This window comes from Cnephaeus nilssonii (genome assembly GCF_951640355.1).
Source record: "Cnephaeus nilssonii genome assembly, chromosome: 12".
Taxonomy (NCBI): Eukaryota; Metazoa; Chordata; class Mammalia; order Chiroptera; family Vespertilionidae; genus Cnephaeus; species Cnephaeus nilssonii.
This window is the reverse complement of record NC_137083.1, coordinates 53,842,829-53,861,382: the sequence shown is the minus strand read 5'-3', so window position 1 is coordinate 53,861,382 and position 18,554 is coordinate 53,842,829. Positions and strand designations below refer to the sequence as shown.

General features: G+C 49.1%; 2 protein-coding genes across 2 annotated transcripts in view; one reads left to right on the top strand and one right to left on the bottom strand.

The window, feature by feature from the left end:
- Positions 1–5,871: 5,871 nt before the first annotated feature.
- KLRG2 (killer cell lectin like receptor G2) lies at positions 5,872–16,956 on the bottom strand. The gene is made up of 5 exons (XM_079785547.1): positions 15,864–16,956; positions 13,107–13,208; positions 12,742–12,887; positions 7,116–7,219; positions 5,872–6,642 (listed from the first exon to the last, which is right to left on the bottom strand). Exons 1-5 carry the CDS (start codon positions 16,657–16,659, stop codon positions 6,522–6,524), a joined length of 1,269 nt encoding a protein of 422 aa, XP_079641673.1. The 5' UTR covers positions 16,660–16,956; the 3' UTR covers positions 5,872–6,521.
- The window catches only part of CLEC2L (C-type lectin domain family 2 member L), a 37,261-nt gene continuing 35,309 nt past the window's right edge, over positions 16,603–18,554 (top strand). The window contains exon 1 of the mRNA XM_079785549.1: positions 16,603–16,710. Within this exon, the coding sequence (XP_079641675.1) occupies positions 16,638–16,710 (73 nt within the window). The 5' untranslated portion in view covers positions 16,603–16,637. The remainder of the gene's footprint in view (positions 16,711–18,554) is intronic.

Below are 18,554 nucleotides of genomic sequence, written 5' to 3'. Positions count from 1 at the left end.
TTAGCTGTGTACATATCCTCAATCCTTAAGCTTCCTATGGAGTTACATACTATTGTTTAGTTTACAGCTGTTTGGGGTGACACAGGGAGCAGTTCCAGACACCGATCCAGCTAGGCTAGATACACAGTATCTAACTTGATCTGAACTGAACTTGTTTTCCTGATGTAGCCTAAACTACATCTAGAGTTTCTGGTGAACATGTAATACAGTTCTGAAAATACAGTTTTATAAAAGACGCAGAGGTCTTTATTCTTTCAAGTAGGAGTGATAGTGAATGAATTGTGTAACTTGCCTTGGGATTTTTTGAGCATTTGTAAAATGCTGTCTTCCTTTCTAGTACAAACCGCAGCTTTTGGAATTTTCCTTTTTAATTCTTCTTCCTCTGACTTTTTGTATCCCCTAATACCTCCGACCCTCTAATTATAAGAGAAAAGGGGGTTAGGGAAGCAATATAACTTCTAAGGTTCTGTTCCCATTAATTACTAGCTGATTACAGTTCAAAGCATTTATACTGGAATGTGTGCTGGAGGAATTTAAATATTGGGAGTTTTGTTTGTTTTAGAGTTGAAAGTTGAACAGCTGTTGCATTACATACTTTGCTTTTTTTATTGACAATTTGAAATCAAACAAGTCTTGATTTTTCTGTTGTATTGAATTGCTACATTCGGGGTGTTTTGAAAAGGGGGTGGGGGCAGGGACTTTTTCATAAGCACTTCTTGTTTTATTTTGTGTGTGTGGAATATAAAGGCTACACCCTTATTGTAACAAATAATAGTAAAATGAAAGAAACAATCACCACCATCATCATTAAACTGTAACTTGTCTTAGTAAATAGTCACTAGAACTATGCTGTGGGCATTTCTTCTATTCTGTTATATCATTAATAGTGCCTTACTGTGCAAGGCACCAAAGGAAATCAAATTATACTTGCGAAGATTCAAGATGAACTGTTCCACCTGGGTCCTTGCCGACTATATTCCAGCTGCTTCAGGGCTGTCTGTAACAACTGCTATCAAGACAGACTGGACCTGCAGAAGAAATTGGAGTTTTCATTTGTTTTTGTTTTGTATTTCTTCCCATTCAGCAAACTGAAATAAAAACATGGAATAACTAACATAATGAGGCTATTTCTGCATTGAAAAGCTGTGTATACCCACTATGATTTAAACAGATATCACTTGTGATTCTAGAAAGTCTGAGGAGCCAAAACCGGTTTGGCTCAGTGGATAGAGCGTTGGCCTGTGGACTCAAGGGTCCCAGGTTCGATTCCGGTCAAGGGCATGTACCTTGGTTGCGGGCACATCCCCAGTGGGGGGTGTGCAAGAGGCAGCTGATCAATGTTTCTCTCTCATCAATGTTTCTAACTATCCCTCTCTCTTCCTCTCTGTAAAAAATCAATAAAATATATATTTTTTTAAAAGTCTGAGGAACAAAAATACATTAAATAATGAAATTAGTGTCTGTGAATATAATTATCTAAGACCACCTTTCAAGAACTATTTTTAATTTGTTCCCCTAAGTGTGAGGAATGCAGGCCTCATTGAATTTAGAGTGTAAATCTGAGACCATCCTCACATCTCTCGAGGTTGCTGGCTGACAGCTGAGACCCTTCAGAACCTCAGTCCACCATCATATGCTGTAACTGACTTAAATATTTAAAAAAGTATTTTCTGTTTTTTCTATCTGAAATAACAAAAGGTGTTTATATCCTGATTTTATTATAACCTGACTTGATATTTAGATTTTCCCAGGGTATAAATAAGGCAATAAAAGTTGTTTTCATTTTTCTTTCCATTGCCTGCTCTAATTAGAAAAAGCAATCCCAGCTTCAGGGAAGTTGGGAAATGCTGGGGAGGGCTCAGAGAACAGGGTTTTGATGACAGAGGCCGATTAGGGGACCAGGTAGGGGTTTACCAGCAGAATGATGCTGGGACCACAGGTGAGCGGGGCCTTCATGCATTTTTTCCAGCAGAAACCAAGATGAAGGTTCTGGGCCTACAAGCACATCTGGGATCAGACCAAACTAATGGCCAGCATAGTAGGGTTTGGCTGAAAGCAAGGCATTCAAACGCACAGAACTGGGCTCTCAGTCAAGGATCCATCAAAGAGATGAAGCCATATAGAAGTCAAAGAGTGGCCCTCAAAGTCCCAACTAGTACACTCCTCTATCTGGATACTGTTGGCTGCCTGTAACAGAAGATCCAACTCAAATGGGCTTGAACAATGAAGGGTTCCTTGGCTCCCATGGTTGAGTTCCATGTGACAGCCCCATACTGAGCCTTATATCCAGATGAAACTTTTTCTTTGTGTCTAAAGAGCAAGGCGACTTTCCTCAGAAGCCTCAGGCGACCATTTTCTCACATCTCGGTGACCCAAATTAAGTTAATGGTGAAATTGCAGTTACATAGAAGAATATTCTTATTTTGAGGAGAAGCAAACTGAAGTATTTATGGGTGACGTGTGTTGATGTCTGTAACATTTTCATATGGTTCAATTTTATATATACATAAGTAGGGTAAATGGCAAAAAGTTAATTGTTAGAGCTAGGTAGAGAGCATATGGGTGTTCATGTCACCCTTTAAATTCTATATATTGAAACACCCTATTTCACAAAGTTGGGAGATATTTTAGATTTAAATCATCACTTAAAATATTGCCCTGTGGGCATGGATGTTTTAGGTAGGGTTTCTCTAAATACGGTCTCTGGACTATCGGTATCAGAATCACAAAAGAAATATATGAACGGCCAATGAGTTCATGAAAAAAGCTCAATATTTTCAGTCATCAGGAAAATGCAAATGAAAACCACATTGAGATTCCACTACACACCCACCAGAATAGCTACGTGTAAGAAGACTGGCAACACCAAGTGTTGACAAAGATGTGGAGCAACTGGAACTCTCGTGTTCTGGTGGATTGTAAAATGGCACAGCTGCTTTGGAAGACAGTTTGGCAGTTTCTTATATATTAAACATATCCTTACCATACAACCCCAGGTACCGAAGAGAAATGAAAATCTATGTCCACACAAAGGCTTGTATTCCAATGTTCACAGCTGTATTTGTAACAGCCTCAAACTGGAGGTAACTGTGATATCACCAACTAGAGAGGAGATGAATAAATCCTGATACCTTCCTACAAAGCAAAGACCTACTGATAAGTGCAGTAACATGAATAAGTCTTTAAAACCTTACACTCAGTGGAAACGGCAGATACCAAGCAGTACGTACTGTACGATTCTTTTATATGAAATCCTGGAACAAGCTAAACTTAATCTGTGGAGCCCGAAGGCAGATTTGCTTGGGGCTAAAGGTTCAGGAGGGAGGGTTGTTGACCACAAAGGGACATGAGAGAACTTCCTAGAGTATTGGTGCTATTCCATATCTTGATTGGCAGTGGTTATGCAAGTGCCTACATTTGTCAACAGGTACTCCTGAGATGAATGCATTTCCTTTGGTGCAAATTAGACCACAAAGTTTACCTTAAAAATATACATATATACTTTATTTTTTTCTGGTATCAAGATACGGGCTCTTTTAGACAGTGTTTCTCAAAATGTGGCTTCTGGCCCCTCTGCATGAGAATCACCAAGAAAGCTGGTAGAAACCTCACGTGAGGGCCCTGACCCACTGAATCAAAAACTCAGTACTTGGGGGATGGTGAGTTCCATGTGCTTAACACAGGTGACTGTTCAACAGACTAGATGTCCAGAGCTGCTCCTTGGGGGCTGCTGCGCCCGCCGGTGTTAGAGGCTGGTCTCCAAAGCTCCGTGGAACGAGCCAGTGCTGGTGGTAGCATTACTAGACGTGAATGTCAGACAATAGCACCTGGCAGAGCCTGATGGGAAAGAGACTAGAAACATTACTCAGAGGAATTCCATGTGGACCAACCTGCTGTGTGACTTTTCCAGCTTCTGTTTCATAGGAAGGGAAAGACCTGCTCCGAAGGTGATGCGGAAACTTACTTGTGAGCATGTGCCTCTGTGATGGGTTATCACAGGCTGGAGGGAAAGGCAGCCGCGGAATTGTTTTCTGAAGCTAGTAGTGCTCAAGCTGGCTGCATATCAGAATCTTGTGGACCTTTTTAAAAAATCTAATTTCTCGCCCTAACCGGTTTGGCTCAGTGGATAGAGCGTTGGCCTGCGGACTGAAAGGTCCCAGGTTCGATTCCGGTCAAGGGCATGTACCTTGGTTGTGGGCACATCCCCAGTAGGAGGTGTGCAGGAGGCAGCTGATTGATGTTTCTCTCTCATCAATGTTTCTAACTCTCTATCCTTCTCCCTTCCTCTCTGTAAAAAATCAATATATTTTAAAAATCTAATTTCTCTTTTTATCAAAGTAGTACATGAATATGAGTTTTGTGTATTTTTTTTAAATGTGAATATGATTTTAAGTTAGTACTAAGTTTAGGATGTGTTTTTAAAAAAATCAGTTCTACACGAAGTTAAGGACAAAGCTTTTGAACTGGAGCTCAGCTGGGTTGGTAAATTAACTAAAAGACATGAAATTGTTCCAAATTATATAAGGGAAGATGTAGAGAAATATGCTAAGGAACTTTTTTTTTTTTAATGTTTTTATTGATTTTTTAGAGAGGAAGGGAGAGGGAGAGAGAAACATTGATCAGCTGCCTCCTACACATCCCCGAATGGGGATTGAGTCCAAAACGCAGGCATGTGCCCTGACCAGGAATAGAATTGGCACTTTGGGTGCACCGGATGACACTCACCCAACTGAGCCACACCAGCCAGGGAGCCAAGGAATCTTTGAAGAAGATGGATCGGGTGATGATAATATGTAACATTTACTTCAGCATTTATTTTACATTTCTAACACAGCCTCCAGGTAACTATTTAGTCCCCTGAATAATTATGTACCCAGTGACCAATTTTCCTAAAAAAAAAAAAAAAAATCTATTACTCCTAGTCTTTGAAGACAGACATTACTTTTTAAGCTTAAGCATAACAGCTTGATGACTTATTATGCAGGTGTAGTGAACCCACCCAGATCAAGATCTAGACCAGTGATGGCGAACCTATGACACGCGTGTCAGCACTGACACGCGTAGTCATTTCTGATGACACGCGGCTGCTGAGGCGGCCGCATGCCAAGGATGAAACATTTGCGAAATGATGTTTTTTCCTCAGTGACACACTACCCGAGTTATGCTCAGTTTTTGGCGAAGTTTGACACACCAAGCTCAAAAGGTTGCCCATCACTGATCTAGACCTTGCCCGCACCCAGGGTGTTACCTGGCTCCTCTTCCCAGTTATGAGCCACGATTCTGACTTCTGTCATCAATTAATTTTAAGGCAATGATTTATAATTATTTTTGCTGTTTCTTCTAGTGCTTGTTCCCACATTTCTAATAAGCTTAAACTTTTGATTTCTTGGTTTGCCAACTTTGGACAGAAACTAGTAATGTCCTAATAAGCTCATTCTCTTACTCCTCTTCTTCACCAAGTGAAGCTAAGTAACTTTCAGATTTCCAGCCCTCAACACCACACTCTGGGCACCTCCGCAGCTGATTCTAAGTGGCACCTGTGTCCTGGGATCCCCAAGCCCTGGTACTCGGCCCTGAACCTGGGGGGAACCCAAGGGCTCCTGATGTTGAACCAGCCTGATGCACCAGGCACAGGATGTCTGCTGAGAAGGGCTTTGAAGTGAGTAAAAATCGAACATGTTATCAAGCCCTGGGGTTAATTTGCAGTTGGAATGAGAGCCCAAAGTGCTTCTAAGACTTTTATTGCTTGTCAAGTGCGCTGTTTAGGACTCGCCATCCCTTGCTCCCAGGCGCCCATACATTCTATACAAGCTACTGGTTTAAATGGACAGCACAGGCTCCTCCCAGGAGAATTTGGAAAGTTGGTTTATATCACAGTTGTGTGGAATGCTCAGCACCAAGATTAGACGCAGGTACAGCCTCCGGTTGGACCCCATGCTTTGCAGGAACTTCGCCTACCATGGTGGTCCTCTCCTCTGCATCGCCCCAGCCTTGGCCATCAGTGTGCAACCTCCCGCTTCCTCCTCCGGGGGCCACCACTTCTCACTCGCAGACACGGGTCGCCAGCTGTGTGCCCCTCCGCCTGGAAATGGCATTTATAGCAAGGATGTCACTGCTGACAAGCCCTCTGGCCACAAACCAGTGGAACACTCATTTCATGGCTCGGTGTCCACTCAGGTGGGGCTCACCTGTGATCACTAATCCTTTCCGTTCTTAGGCTGAAGGGTGCATTGTGATTAAGCAGGTAAAGGAGAGAATAGGTAATGGCCATTTTCATGAGGGAGAGACCAAGGCTCAGAAATGCAAAAAAAGAAAAAAATCTCAAAGTCTCTGAACAAATCCTCTTCAGCAGCTGGAGGCGAAGATGGAAGATGGGCCACAGAAAGCCTTCCCCGGAGTGATCTTCCTGCAACAGAGGCCCAGCTCCCCACTTTGCTCAGGCAGGAGCCTGGGTCCAGGAAATAGGCCCCCCTGGGGGCAACTGTATGCCCCCAACAGGGTTGGAATGGGCAGAACCCCAGTCACTTGGTCCCCTGGGCACAGACCCAGGGTCTTGAAGAGGCGCAGTCCAAAGCCACGAGCTTGCCTCCCTCCAGGCCAGCGCACTTCGGACCCGGCTGGTCCTTGTCTTCCTCCGGGAGTCTGGGGAAGGGTGAGAGGAAGGAGGGCACTGGGTGTCACAGGCCTGGCGTCTGGAAAGAGCCCTGTGGCAGGAGTTGTGAGGATGCCCCTGCCTCAGCTATGTGGCACTGGGTGAGGCAGTAAACCTCTGAGTTGCACATCCCTTATCTGTAGAACAGGGTGACAATCCTGCTTGGGTGACTGACTGTGCTGGGGGTCCAGACAAGGGGTGGGGTGGCGGGGACTAAACAAAACCAGGCCCTGCGCATGGGTATGGGGTCAACTGACAGGCACTCAGGTTGGGGTGGAGCAGGGGGACTGAGTGTTGGGAGATGGTGGCTCCAGAGCGGCAGTGGGGGAGGTGTCTGCAGAGGCGGGAAGGTCTCCAGCCCCCCTTTGGCACTTGCTGTGATGTTATTCTGGTCATATTGGGGAGCCCATGCTAGTGCAATAGGGACAGAGGCGCCCCCCACCCCAGGCCCACAGTCACTCACAGCTGGGGTGGCAGGGGGTCCCCGTCGGTCCAGTGCCAGCCCTGGGGGCCTCGCCGGGCCCCCACCCAGGAGTACTTGGTGACAGGGTATCTGCCCAGGAAGTCCTGAGGGAGAGAAGCAGCTGGTCACTCTTCTCTGGATGCTGGCTCGTCTCACCTGGGCTTTTGTAAGTTCCCAGCTTGCCAGGCCAGAGAAGCAACTCAGCTCAACCCAACATGCCCAAACACCAGGAATCAGAAAGTTGGATGGGATGCTTGCTGGTTGCCAGGTGCTGCGCTCAGGATGGGACCCAGAAATGGGGGCGATCCCATCTCAGCCCTCAAGGCGAGGGGATGTGAATGTCAATCCCTACTGAGCAACAAGGAGTGGACAGAGGGACAAAGAGGCTCTGAGAAGAGGCGGGGAAAGGCATGAGCAAAGCTGGGCACGTCCAGGTAACAAGCAGCCTCGCTAGGGAGGAGGTGAGTGATGGGTGGATCAGGCTGCAGGGGCCTCCTGGGAGCAGATGGTCAACAACATAGTTGCCAGCAAGAGCACCAGTTCCGTTGTATCAGTTCAGTGTGAGATAATTAAGGCCATTAAAAAAATATGAACTCCGTGGAGCACTACAGGGGAAAGGTGTAGCACGGGGCTGTAGTATGTGAAGGGTCACAGAAAGTGAAAAAGCTGAATCACAGTTGTGGCTTGATTATAATAATGAAAAAGTATGTACATACATGGACACACGTCAGGAACAGCAAGAATGAAAACAAGTGTGTTAGCTATTAAGAGATGATTATTTCTTTTAACCTTGCCAGATTTTTAACAAAACATGGTATTAATGTTAAGTTCAAAACTTTCAACTTGTTTTTCAATTGCAATTCAATTGTACTTAAAAGGTGTTTCTAGCCCTAACTGGTTCGGCTCAGTGGATAGAGCGTCCGCCTGCAGACTCAAGGGTCCCAGGTTCGATTCTGGTCAGGGGCATGTACCTTGGTTGCGGGCACATCCCCAGTGGGGAGTGTGCGGGAGGCAGCTGATCGATGTTTCTAACTCTCTATTCCTCTCTGTAAAAAGTCAATATATTTTTTTAAAAAGTGTTTCTATATTGAAATTCCTAGTGCGATGCTGCCAATCCACACTGGCCCAGTCTTTCTGGAACATAACTTGGTGCTACGTCCATAACAAGATCAGGAACACGGTTCTTGTTGCTTGGATGGGTGATTCCACGTTGGGGAGTAAATCCAAGAGCATAAAGGGGAGAAAATGGATTTACCCGAAGGTAACACAGTACCATTTAAAAAGAACAATTGAAAGCCACCCAATGCCCAGCAGTCGGGGAAATAACCAGGCCAATTATGGGGTATCAACATGATGGAAAATTGCAATTGCAGTGCTGTTAGAGATGACAAGTACATAGAAAATGTAGTTATGCAAGAAAATGTAAATATGAAATCACGCCGTGGAAAAGGCAGACCACACCAGCAAGCACACCTCGCTCACAATGCCAGGAAGCATATATTCACATTCGTGAAGCAGATGGCATAAATGGATTTAACGATATATTCACGTCTTCCCCAGAAAATGGTTTAAGTTGACAGAGATAAAACCTCTGTATTTAACACTGGGAATTAGCAAGCGAGCACCGGAGTGATGACCGTGCCACTCCTATTCATCCTTCAATCTTACTCACCATGGACCGCCAGAGCCCAGCACAGTCGGCCAGCTCAGTAAAACTGCCTCCCTGTGATCCTGCCAATAACCACCAAGGGCCCCGGGGAACACCAGGGAACACGGGGGCCATCATGACAGCTGTGTGCCCCAGAGGTGTAAACACATCTTATTCCCAAGGAAGCACCAGCCACTCAGCAGCTGAGAGGAGCCAGAAGCCATTTCCAGGTAACCTTGCTAAGCTTACCCATCTGAGACCCCAAAGATCAGACCGCATGTGAAAATAGAGTGATGAGAACAGGCAAGGCACACACAGCCCTGCCTTAGCTGGCCTCCTCCTCCTGGCTCTGTGCCCCGAGCTGGGGCCCACGGGCAGGCCTGGGTGGGGAGCTCTGGAGAGGATGAGGCTGGCCCTGAGGTGTGAGTCAGAAGGCAGAGCAGCCCAAGCATCTCGCTGCATGGCTGCACAGACCTGTCCTCCTGGGGGAGGTCAGCTGCTGGTGGGGGAAGGCACACCGGGGCTCAGGCGAGCTGTCACTGAAGCGTAGAGCTTTGGAGCCAGGCTGCCCCATATTCAGATTCTGGTTCTGCCGACTTGTAAGGGCTGTGACCTAAGGCAGGTTACCCAGCCTTTCAGAGCTTCAGCGTGGTCCTCTGTGAAACGGGGACGTTTGCAATAAGGCCCGAGCTAGCATGTATAAAGCCCAGGGCACAGGGTACACACTCATTACACCCCCTCTGCAGAGGGAGCCCCGTCTCTGCCGGGCAGTGTGCAAAGCTTTGCGCCCTGCCCCCCATACAACCTCATCTGATGCTTACAGCAATGCCAAGAGGACCCTGTCCTTCTTTCTGTCCTAGCCCTCTGGGCCTCCTGGTGACAGGAGCCATGGCCTGTCCCATGCAGCAATACCCGCTCCATTCGGTCTCTCCCTTGCAGCTCAGACTCCATTAACCTGTTCTCACTGTTAGCAAAAATAATGGTGTGGGAAAAGCATTGTCAAGAATTATAAATAAATTCCAGAAACTTCAGCTCAAAGGACTGCTCTGTAATGATGGCACAGCGATCCTGGGGCCTCGCCACCTCCCGCTGGTGCGTCTCCAATGTTCCCACCAGTGCGGGGAGGGAAATTCTGATCCTGGGCAGAATTGACTTGAAATCACATGTTTTACACCTTAAAAGCCAGGCAAATTATTTTCTATATCTTCATACACTTTTTAAAATTGTGGTAAATGACGCAGCCAATGTGTACATTTAAGGTAGCTTCTCCTTTCCTCCCCCTGCAAAACGAAGCTGTCATTGAGCCAATGGCGAGTGGCTCCGAGATGACACAGGTGGCCTGAAACTTTCTCCTTTTTGCTAACTGGGAGCAAAACCTGCTCTGGGGATGAGCCGTGTGCACGCCCTGGTACCGTGGCATGTCCCTGGGGCGTGTGCATCCCAGCTCAGGAAGCTTGGCCTTTGCCAGCCTGGCCCTCGTCCAAACCTGGGGAGGATTCCAGAGCTCAGTCATCACACGCCGGATTTTAACTGCCTGGGACCCAAATCTTAGTGTGGGTCTTTTTGCAAGGGGCTTTTTAGAAGCTCTTTTTTTGGAAGGAGCTTATCCAGGCCCTGTGATATATTTTCTGAATATTTATTTATGTTTCAATTGACTGATCCTGTGTGCTTTTTTTAAAAATCTTTATCTCAAGCTCCCTTTGCAATTTGGATTGTTAAACCCGGCTCCCCTTTTGAGAACCCACCAGCCAGGAGGCCATTGCTCAGCTGAGGTCCAAGGTCATTCTGGATTGACCATGTCTGATGAAGGCCTGAAGGGCACTGGCTTTCTGATGACACTTGCTGTGCCCAGTGGCTCTGTCTCCGGAAATGGAAAAGTTATGCAGGGCTGCCAAGTCCCTGCCCTGCTAGGCCCCCTCCCCAGCTTCAAGCACTCTTTAGGGACCTGCCCATTTTCCTACTGGTTTTTAACTTGCAGGTCTGATCAGGCGGGGTCCTTTGATGCAGGGGCCTGGATAGGTTTCTCTGCCCAGTCTGGTCTCGTCTCACAATGATAAGAACTCAAGGTCCAGCCAAAACCAGTTTGGCTCAGTGGATAGAGCGTCGGCCTGCGGACTGAAAGGTCCCAGGTTTGATTCCGGTCAAGGGCATGTACCTTGGTTGTGGGCACATCCCCAGTAGGGGGTGTGCAGGAGGCAGCTGATCGATGTTTCTCTCTCATCAATGTTTCTAACTCTCTATCCCTCTCCCTTCCTCTCTGTAAAAAATCAATAAAATATATTAAAAAAAAAAAAAGAACTCAAGGTCCAGCCCAGGCCATGGGCAGAAACTGTTCTATACCCACCTCTTACCTCCATGGGCTAGAAAAAAATCAAATATCACTTGGAATCTTGCCTCCTCTACATGCCAACTACCACTAAAGTTTTAGCATGTTTATTCTTCACATCTATATTTACCATATTGGGAAATTTTTTCTGTCTACACTGCACCTTCTTCATTTCCCCATGTTTTTTGAAATATGTTATTTCTACTAATATAATAATCTATGTTCACTGTAAAACATTTTCTCCAGCAGATTTTTATGTCTACTTCCAGGAGTTCTTCCAGAGAAAAGAAAAAGACAGAAGTTGTGCTCCCTGTGGTATGGGGCAGAAATCTTTTCTTGCAGGACTGAGCAGGAGCAATCTAAGAAAATAAAATTTTATGCATGCAAAGATCTAAAATTCTTGATTAATGTCTGCTTCACTCATTGCTCGCTGAGCCGTCCAAGATGGAGGCTGTGCTGTTGAGGCTCATCCCTGAATTCCACCCTCCCCCCAAAACAATATAGAGAAAGTGTTCAATAAAGATTTATTGAGCCCTAACCGGTTTGGCTCAATGGATAGAGCATCGGCCTGCGGACTGAAAGGTCCCAGGTTTGATTCTGGTCAAGGGCATGTACCTTGGTTGTGGGCACATCCCCAGTAGGAGGCGTGCAGGAGGCAGCTGATCGATGTTTCTCTTTCATCGATGTTTCTAACTCTCTATCCCTCTCCCTTCCTCTCTGTAAAAAATCAATAAAATATATTTTTTTAAAAAAAGATTTATTGAAGCACTGTCTGAAGGAATGCTGCATTTTCACAGATAACAGAACAGCTAACATAGATTCTTGGCACCTAAATTAGATATAATGAAGTCAAGGTCCTCTTTTATAGCCACTCTCAAACCCACTAGCTGGATTATTATTCAGCAAATAGTCACTCCTCTCCCCCCTCCCCAGGAGATGGAGATCCTACGCTGTCTGTCCCCTTGATGTTGGGCTTGGCCTTGTTATGTGCTTTGGCTAATGGAATGTTAGCCGATATAACATCAGCAGAAGCCTTAAATGGCGTTTGATCCTTGTCCTTCTGCCATTTTTCTTACGAAGACTTTCCCTCGGGTAGAAGGACCAGAGAGTCACAGAGTAAACCCAGCTGGGCTCCAGGCCAGCCCAGCCACCTGCATCTGAAGCTGAGCTGTCTGACAAACCAAGATCAGCCCACCAACAGTCCTCCCTCAGATCAAGAAATGCTTGTGGTCTAAAGTCGCCGACTTTAGCGGTGATTTGTCACCCTGCATTATTATAGCAAGACCTGAATGGCATACCCACTAAATGTGATTAATTTTTCATACAGCCTCCCAAGAGTATGCATGTGCTCCCCTCAGACCTGCCAGCGCAGGCCAGTTCCTGAGCTCCCTATTGGCTACATGGCCACCACGCGGGACGAGGGCAGCCCTGCCTGGTCCTCCAGGTCCACCTCCGCCTCCACCACTTAGAATGAAGAGGACATTGAAGACCTCGGAAGTCTAGTGCCCTGCATGTCACTTTCTTTATCCAAGCCTCGTGGCTTTTTTTGAAATGCGGAATTGGACTAGATCCTTGCGATTCCTTCCAGGGCTAGCCACCTGTACCCTGTAATGATACGCACACACCACTGCCCACCCTCCCTCCCTCCTTACCTGGGTGTGGATCAGCAGGGGGAGGGTAGCACTGTGGGCGGAGCAGAAAGCCTGGCTGGCTTCCCAGGCTTGAGCTTCAGTAGAGAGGTAGTAACAGTGCTCCCCAGACCACAGCCAGCCATGGGGACACGGCCGGCACCCGGACCCTGAAAGCAGAGACCACAGGTGAGCTGCAGGGTAAACTGTAATGAGCCGAGTGCGTGCTCCTTAAAAAAATTAAAACCTGGTCACTGCCTTGACCGAGGGGCAAGCAGGGTGGACAGGGACCGCAGAAGGCTGTACAGTTTGTGCAGGTTACAAAGCACCCCAGGCGGGGGCTGACCCCCAATTGCTTGTCAAAGCATAGCTGGGAGGAGGCACCATACCTGTTCTAGAGGCCAGGGCCACAATGGCGACCGTGGACACCGCCAGGAGCACGGCCATGACCACCAGGGCCCAGCGCAGGGACTTCATGTACATGGGCAGCCCTGGCAGGGGACGGGACAACCAGGAGAGACAGGTTAGAACCACCGACGTATACCCCAGCATCACACCCACAGGAGGACCCACTCCCTCGGCCCAGACACCAGGATAAGCCACTCGATTTAGGTTAGAACATCCTATCTGGGAGAAAAGTGCTAGATGTTTACTTTTTAAATAAGATTCTATTCAAGAAAGAGAACAAGCCCTGGCCAGGCTGGCTCAGTTGGTTAGAGCGTTGTCCTAATAGGCTAAGGCCAAGTTCAATCCCTGGTCAGGGTACGTACAGGAGTCAACCAATAAATGCATAAATAAGTAGAACAACAAACTGATGTTTCTCGCTCTCTCCCTTCCTAGCTCTCTAAAGCCAATAAACAAACGTTTTAAAAAAGAGGACAAATAATTGGCTAACAAGCATTTACTGTGCAGCTAATGTGTCCTAGACACAGGGTTTAAATTCACCAAGAACAGGGCAAGGCCCCTGCACTCAAGCAGCTAATAGACTGGGCAAAGGTACCAGGAGATAAAATTACAAATGAGAGAGGAACGAGGGCTAGATTTGGAGTTTGACAGAGTTGGGTTCAAATTCTGACTCAAGAGTTCTTGGTGTTTTCCGGTTTTAACACTGACATCACACCTGCCTCTTCTATCTGTCCAGGTCTGGAGGCCACCAAGGAAGCCTCATGGGTCCAGAGAGCACGTCGCAGGCCGCAGAGCACTAGGCAAGTGTGAGTTGTCAGGAGCTCAAGGCCCCAGGGGAACCAGATGGCTGGAATGAGGTTGCAGAGAGGAAAGGAACTCCGGAGGGGGCGGGGGGGGGGGGGGGGTAAGGACAGGACCTAGCCACATCATGGATGACCTTAAAAACACTGTGCTAAGTGAAAGAAGCCAGACACAAAAGGACATGTATTATAGGCAAACCCATGGAGACAGAAAGCAGACTAGTGGCCACCTGGGGCTGGGGGTGTTAGCTAGAAGACACAGCACTTCTTTTCCGAGTGATGGAAGTATTATAAAATTGACTGGTGTTGGTCACACAACTCTGTGCATATACTAAAAACCATTGAATTGAATGCTTTAAATGGGTGAATTGTGTTATGTAAATCATAGCTCAGGAAGGTGTTACCCAAATAAGTGATTTGAAAATGCTTGGAATAAAAGATACATAAATTGACAGTCTTAAAATAACAAAAGCAGAACTAAATATAAACATTGTGACGGAACAGTAAATTCAGCTCCAATCTTTGAGAAAACAGAGCAGTAAAAAAATACAGTAAGTTACAAAAGTCTCAGGCACCTTCCAACACTCAGGGCTGCGATGCAGACCTGGGAACCACCCCCCTTCCCCACAGCCATTTGTCTCCCAAACTTCCAGGCAAAGAAAAAGTCCTACACACTCCCTTTAGGAAGCAATTCTATTTTTTCCCCCCAAATGTTTCTACCGATATTTAGAGAGAGAGGAAGGGAGAGGAATATAGAGATAGAAACATCTATGAGAAACATCATCCATCGGCTGCCTCCTGCACGCCCCCTACTGGGTGGGGATCGAACCCGCACTCCAGGCATGTGCCCTGACCCGGAATATGGACGGTGACCTCTTGGTTTCTGGATCGATGCTCAAACGCTGAGCTACACCGGCCGGGCTAGAAAGCAATTCTTCATCACACAAGTAACAAACACATTCTCCTTGTAAAAAAAATGAAAACACAGCCTGGCTGGTGTGGCTCAGAGGTTGAGCGTTGACCCGTGAACTAGAAGGTCACTGGTTGATTCCAGTCGGGGCACATGCCTGGGTTTCCCGGATCGATCCCAGGAGGGGGCGTTCAGGAGGCAGCCGATCAATGATGTTTCTCTTTCATCGAAGTTTCTGTCTCTCTATCCTTCTCCCTTCCTCTCTCTCTCTAAATTTTATATATATATATATATATATATATATATATATATATATATATATATAATTTTTTTAAAAGAAAATATAGATGAAACTACCCCCTTTCCCCTTAAAATAAACAAACAAACCCTCCTACTTATCTTTCAGAGCTTAGCTCCAGGAAGCTCTCCCAGGCCCCAAACTCAGCCACTTCCTCCTGGTTCCCTGTCCAGGATTGCTTATATCTTTTTCAGGCTCTTTCTTATTCCCTCCCAATCGCCTCCCTGCCCCACCCCCCAAAGAAACGCACACACACCCTAAGTCTCACGCAGAAGTGGCTGAATGGAAGAGTGGGGGCGCGGGAGGGGGTGAGACAAATGTTCCTCAGTATACGGTGGGCGGAGAGAGAGCCTGAGCCCGCGGGAGGGCGGCCTGGAGCCGGGAGCCGAGGACCTGCGTTCCCGCCCGGGCTGCCGCCGCCGTCACGTGACCCGAAGGCGTTCCCTCCCCGGGGATCCCTCCCGCTGGGCTGATCAAAGATGCTGCGCACAGAGCGGGAATGTGAAAGTTGTCGAGGGAGCGTAAGAGGGAAGAAGAGTGGTTTTATACTTTCATCGAAAACCATTTGAATTATAATAATTACGTAGAGTCTAGACCAGAATGTTATTAGCTCCAAGCCAGGTCGGACATTGGGATGGTCGCCTGGGTCCCCCGGTCCCTGCAGAGCAGAGCCCAGGGCTGGGTGGATGTTGGGGGACCTCAGGCTGCGTGGCCGTCCCGGCGGCGCGCGTACCTATGAGCTTGATGGCCCGGTGCAGCTTCAGGTCGCCGTCCACCTCGGCGCGCTGCAGCAGCGCGGCGTCCTCCCTCCCCAGCTCCTGGCAGCGGCAGCGGCACGTGGGGGAGCCCGGGGACTCCGCGCCCCCTTCCGTGGGGCCGGTCTGGCCCTCCGCGTCGAGGCCATGCGCCGCCCGGGCGGCAGCCAGTGGCGAGCCGCGGCTCCACGTGCTGCCCAAGGACGCGGTCCGCGGCAGGAGCGGGAACGCGGGGGCGGCGTGGCGGGGGAAGGCGGGGGACTCGGGCACGGGGACGGTGATGAAGCGCCGGGAGGGCGCGGGCGAGGGCGCGCGGCTGCCGCCGGCCGCGCCCACGGGCTTCACGAGCACGTCCACCTGCAGCTCCATGGGCGCCCAGCTGCCGGGCACCGGCTCCTCCGGCGCGGCCCTGGGCACCAGCTCGGTTCCGGCCGCCTCGCCGTCCCGGGGCTGCTCGGCCGCAGCGGGCCCCGGCGACGGCGGCTCGGGGGCAGCGGACAACTGGCGGCGGAAGGCGCCGTAGCCGAGGCTGGCGGGCAGCACCCGCAGGCGCGCGGGGCGAGGCGAGGGCAGCTTCTTTCCGCCCGAGAGGTCCGGGCCCGCGCCGGTCGCCTCCGGCACCGCCGCGGCCGGGCTGCTCTCGGGACTTTCTAGTCGTCGCTCCTCCGCGGGGGCCTGCGGCTGCGCCAGCCCCGGCACCTGGTTCTCCAAGGGCTCCATGGGCAACTCGGCCCCGGCTCGGTCTCCTCTGGATGCCGCCTGGGCTCCCTCCATCCCGGGCGCGAAGCCACCGAGAGACTCGCGGCGGAGCTCACCTGGGCCCAGGTAGGGTGTCCGTGCCGCCTCTCGGGTCGGGATTGGTCCAGCTGAGTGGCTGAAGTGGTCGAGCCACGCCCCTCCCCTGGTGCCGCCCTCCCACCAAGCTCCCCTCGGGGATTGGCTGTACTTGGGGTTGGCCACGCCCTCCCAGGCCACCTGCCCTTCTGGCACCGGGCACCGGGGAGTGAGAGGGGCGGGAGGGCCTGGGCGGGAGGTTTTCCGGGGAAAGGTCTGCGAGCAGACTTTAAGGGAGAACCCAAAGCCCCGCCCGACTCTTCCCTCTTCTTTGTCCCGAGTCCCACCCACTTCCTCTCCCACCCCAGCCCTCAGCCTTCGGCGGGTTTGGAAAGTTACAGCTTGGGCGGGGAGGGGTTCGTCAAGTCTTGTAGAGATCCTCAGACCTCAGAAAAACCAGGGGCTCCAAAAGAAATGGGGCGAAAGGACGAGAATAAAGAAAAAGAAAGAAATGGGGCGGCCTGCGGAAAAGTAGCCGAGCGGGTTGTCCCGACAATGCAGTGAGAGAAGGGGCGCCACACCTGAGAGGACCCCCCCCCCCCCCACCCCTTCCCGCACAAGTTCCAGGGACAGCTACTCTGGAGGCCTGACTCCTACCAGCCTAGACTGAGGCATGAAAATGTGTCTTTTCATGGTGACAGGCGCTGGTCCTCCGCCAGCCTGGGGTGCTGGAATACAGGTTCCCCAGCCCTGCCAGTGAGCTGAACGCCATGAACAAAATAATAACAAATTCCTGGCTGGGCTCCACCCAGTCCTACTGAATCTCACAAGGGGATGAGGTCAGTGGTATTTTTATCAAGAGCCCCAGGGTAGGATTGGCAGATAAAATGCAAGCCAATCTGTTAAATCTGAATTTCAGATAAACAAGAGGTTTTGTATGTGTGTTTGTGTTTATAAGTATGTCCTAAGTGTTGTGTGGGATATACTTATATTTTAAAATTGTTATCTAGAATTTAACCTGCCTCCTATATTCTTTTTTTTTTTTTTTTTTTTTACAGAGAGGAAGGGAGAGGGATAGAGAGTCAGAAACATTGATGAGAGAGAGACATTAATCAGCTGCCTCCTGCACACTCCCTACTGGGTATGTGCCTGCAACCAAGGCACATGCCCCTGACCGGAATCGAACCCGGGACCCTTAAGTCCACAGGCCGGTGGTGCTCTATCCACTGAGCCAAACCGGTCAGGGCTGCCTCCTACATTCTTATTTGCTAACTCTGGCAACCCTACCCCAGGAACCTCTGAGAGGCGTGAATCAGATTCCCCCTTGGAGCCCTCAGGAAGAACCAATCCTGCTGACACCTTGACCTTGGACTTCCAGCCTCCAGAACTGTGAGAAAGCACATTTCTGTCTTTTAAGTCATTCGTTTGTTATGGGAGCCCGAGGAAACCAATACCAGTCACCTGTCCAGATGGCTGCCTGCCCTGGGGACTTCTCTCCCGACTCAGGTGGTCTCTGCATCCCCACCCTTCACCATCGCTGTCTCAGCTGTGCCATGCAGATCTCCCTCGTGAGAATTTGGCACTTGCTCTGAGTGAGATACCCAAAGGTGGAAGTTGTCACAAGTCTCAGTAGGACAGCTCTCTGTAGAGGAGGCCCACAGACTGTCCCCAGGTCCCTGGAGTCTCTCTAGTTTCAGCCCTTCCTAAAGATTGCTTGTTTAGCCCTTTTCGGCGTGGCTCGGTTGGTTGGGCGTCCTCTGGTGCATCAAGAAGTCGTGGGTTCCATTCCTGGTCAGGGCACATGCCTGAGTTAGAAGGCCTGCAGGAGGCAGCTGATCACATCAATGTTTTTTTTTTTTCTCTCTCTCCCTCTCCTCCCAGTCTAAAAAAAAAAA

Coding starts and splice junctions, on each gene's coding strand:
- KLRG2 (XM_079785547.1), bottom strand. CDS start 16,659: ATGGAGGGAGCCCAGGCGGCATCCAGAGGAGACCGAGCCGGGGCCGAG. Junction 12,888..13,106: donor GGCCCTGGCCTCTAGAACAG/GTATGGTGCCTC, acceptor CTCTGCTTTCAG/GGTCCGGGTGCCGGCCGTGT. Junction 6,643..7,115: donor GACCCCCTGCCACCCCAGCT/GTGAGTGACTGT, acceptor ACCCTTCCCCAG/ACTCCCGGAGGAAGACAAGG.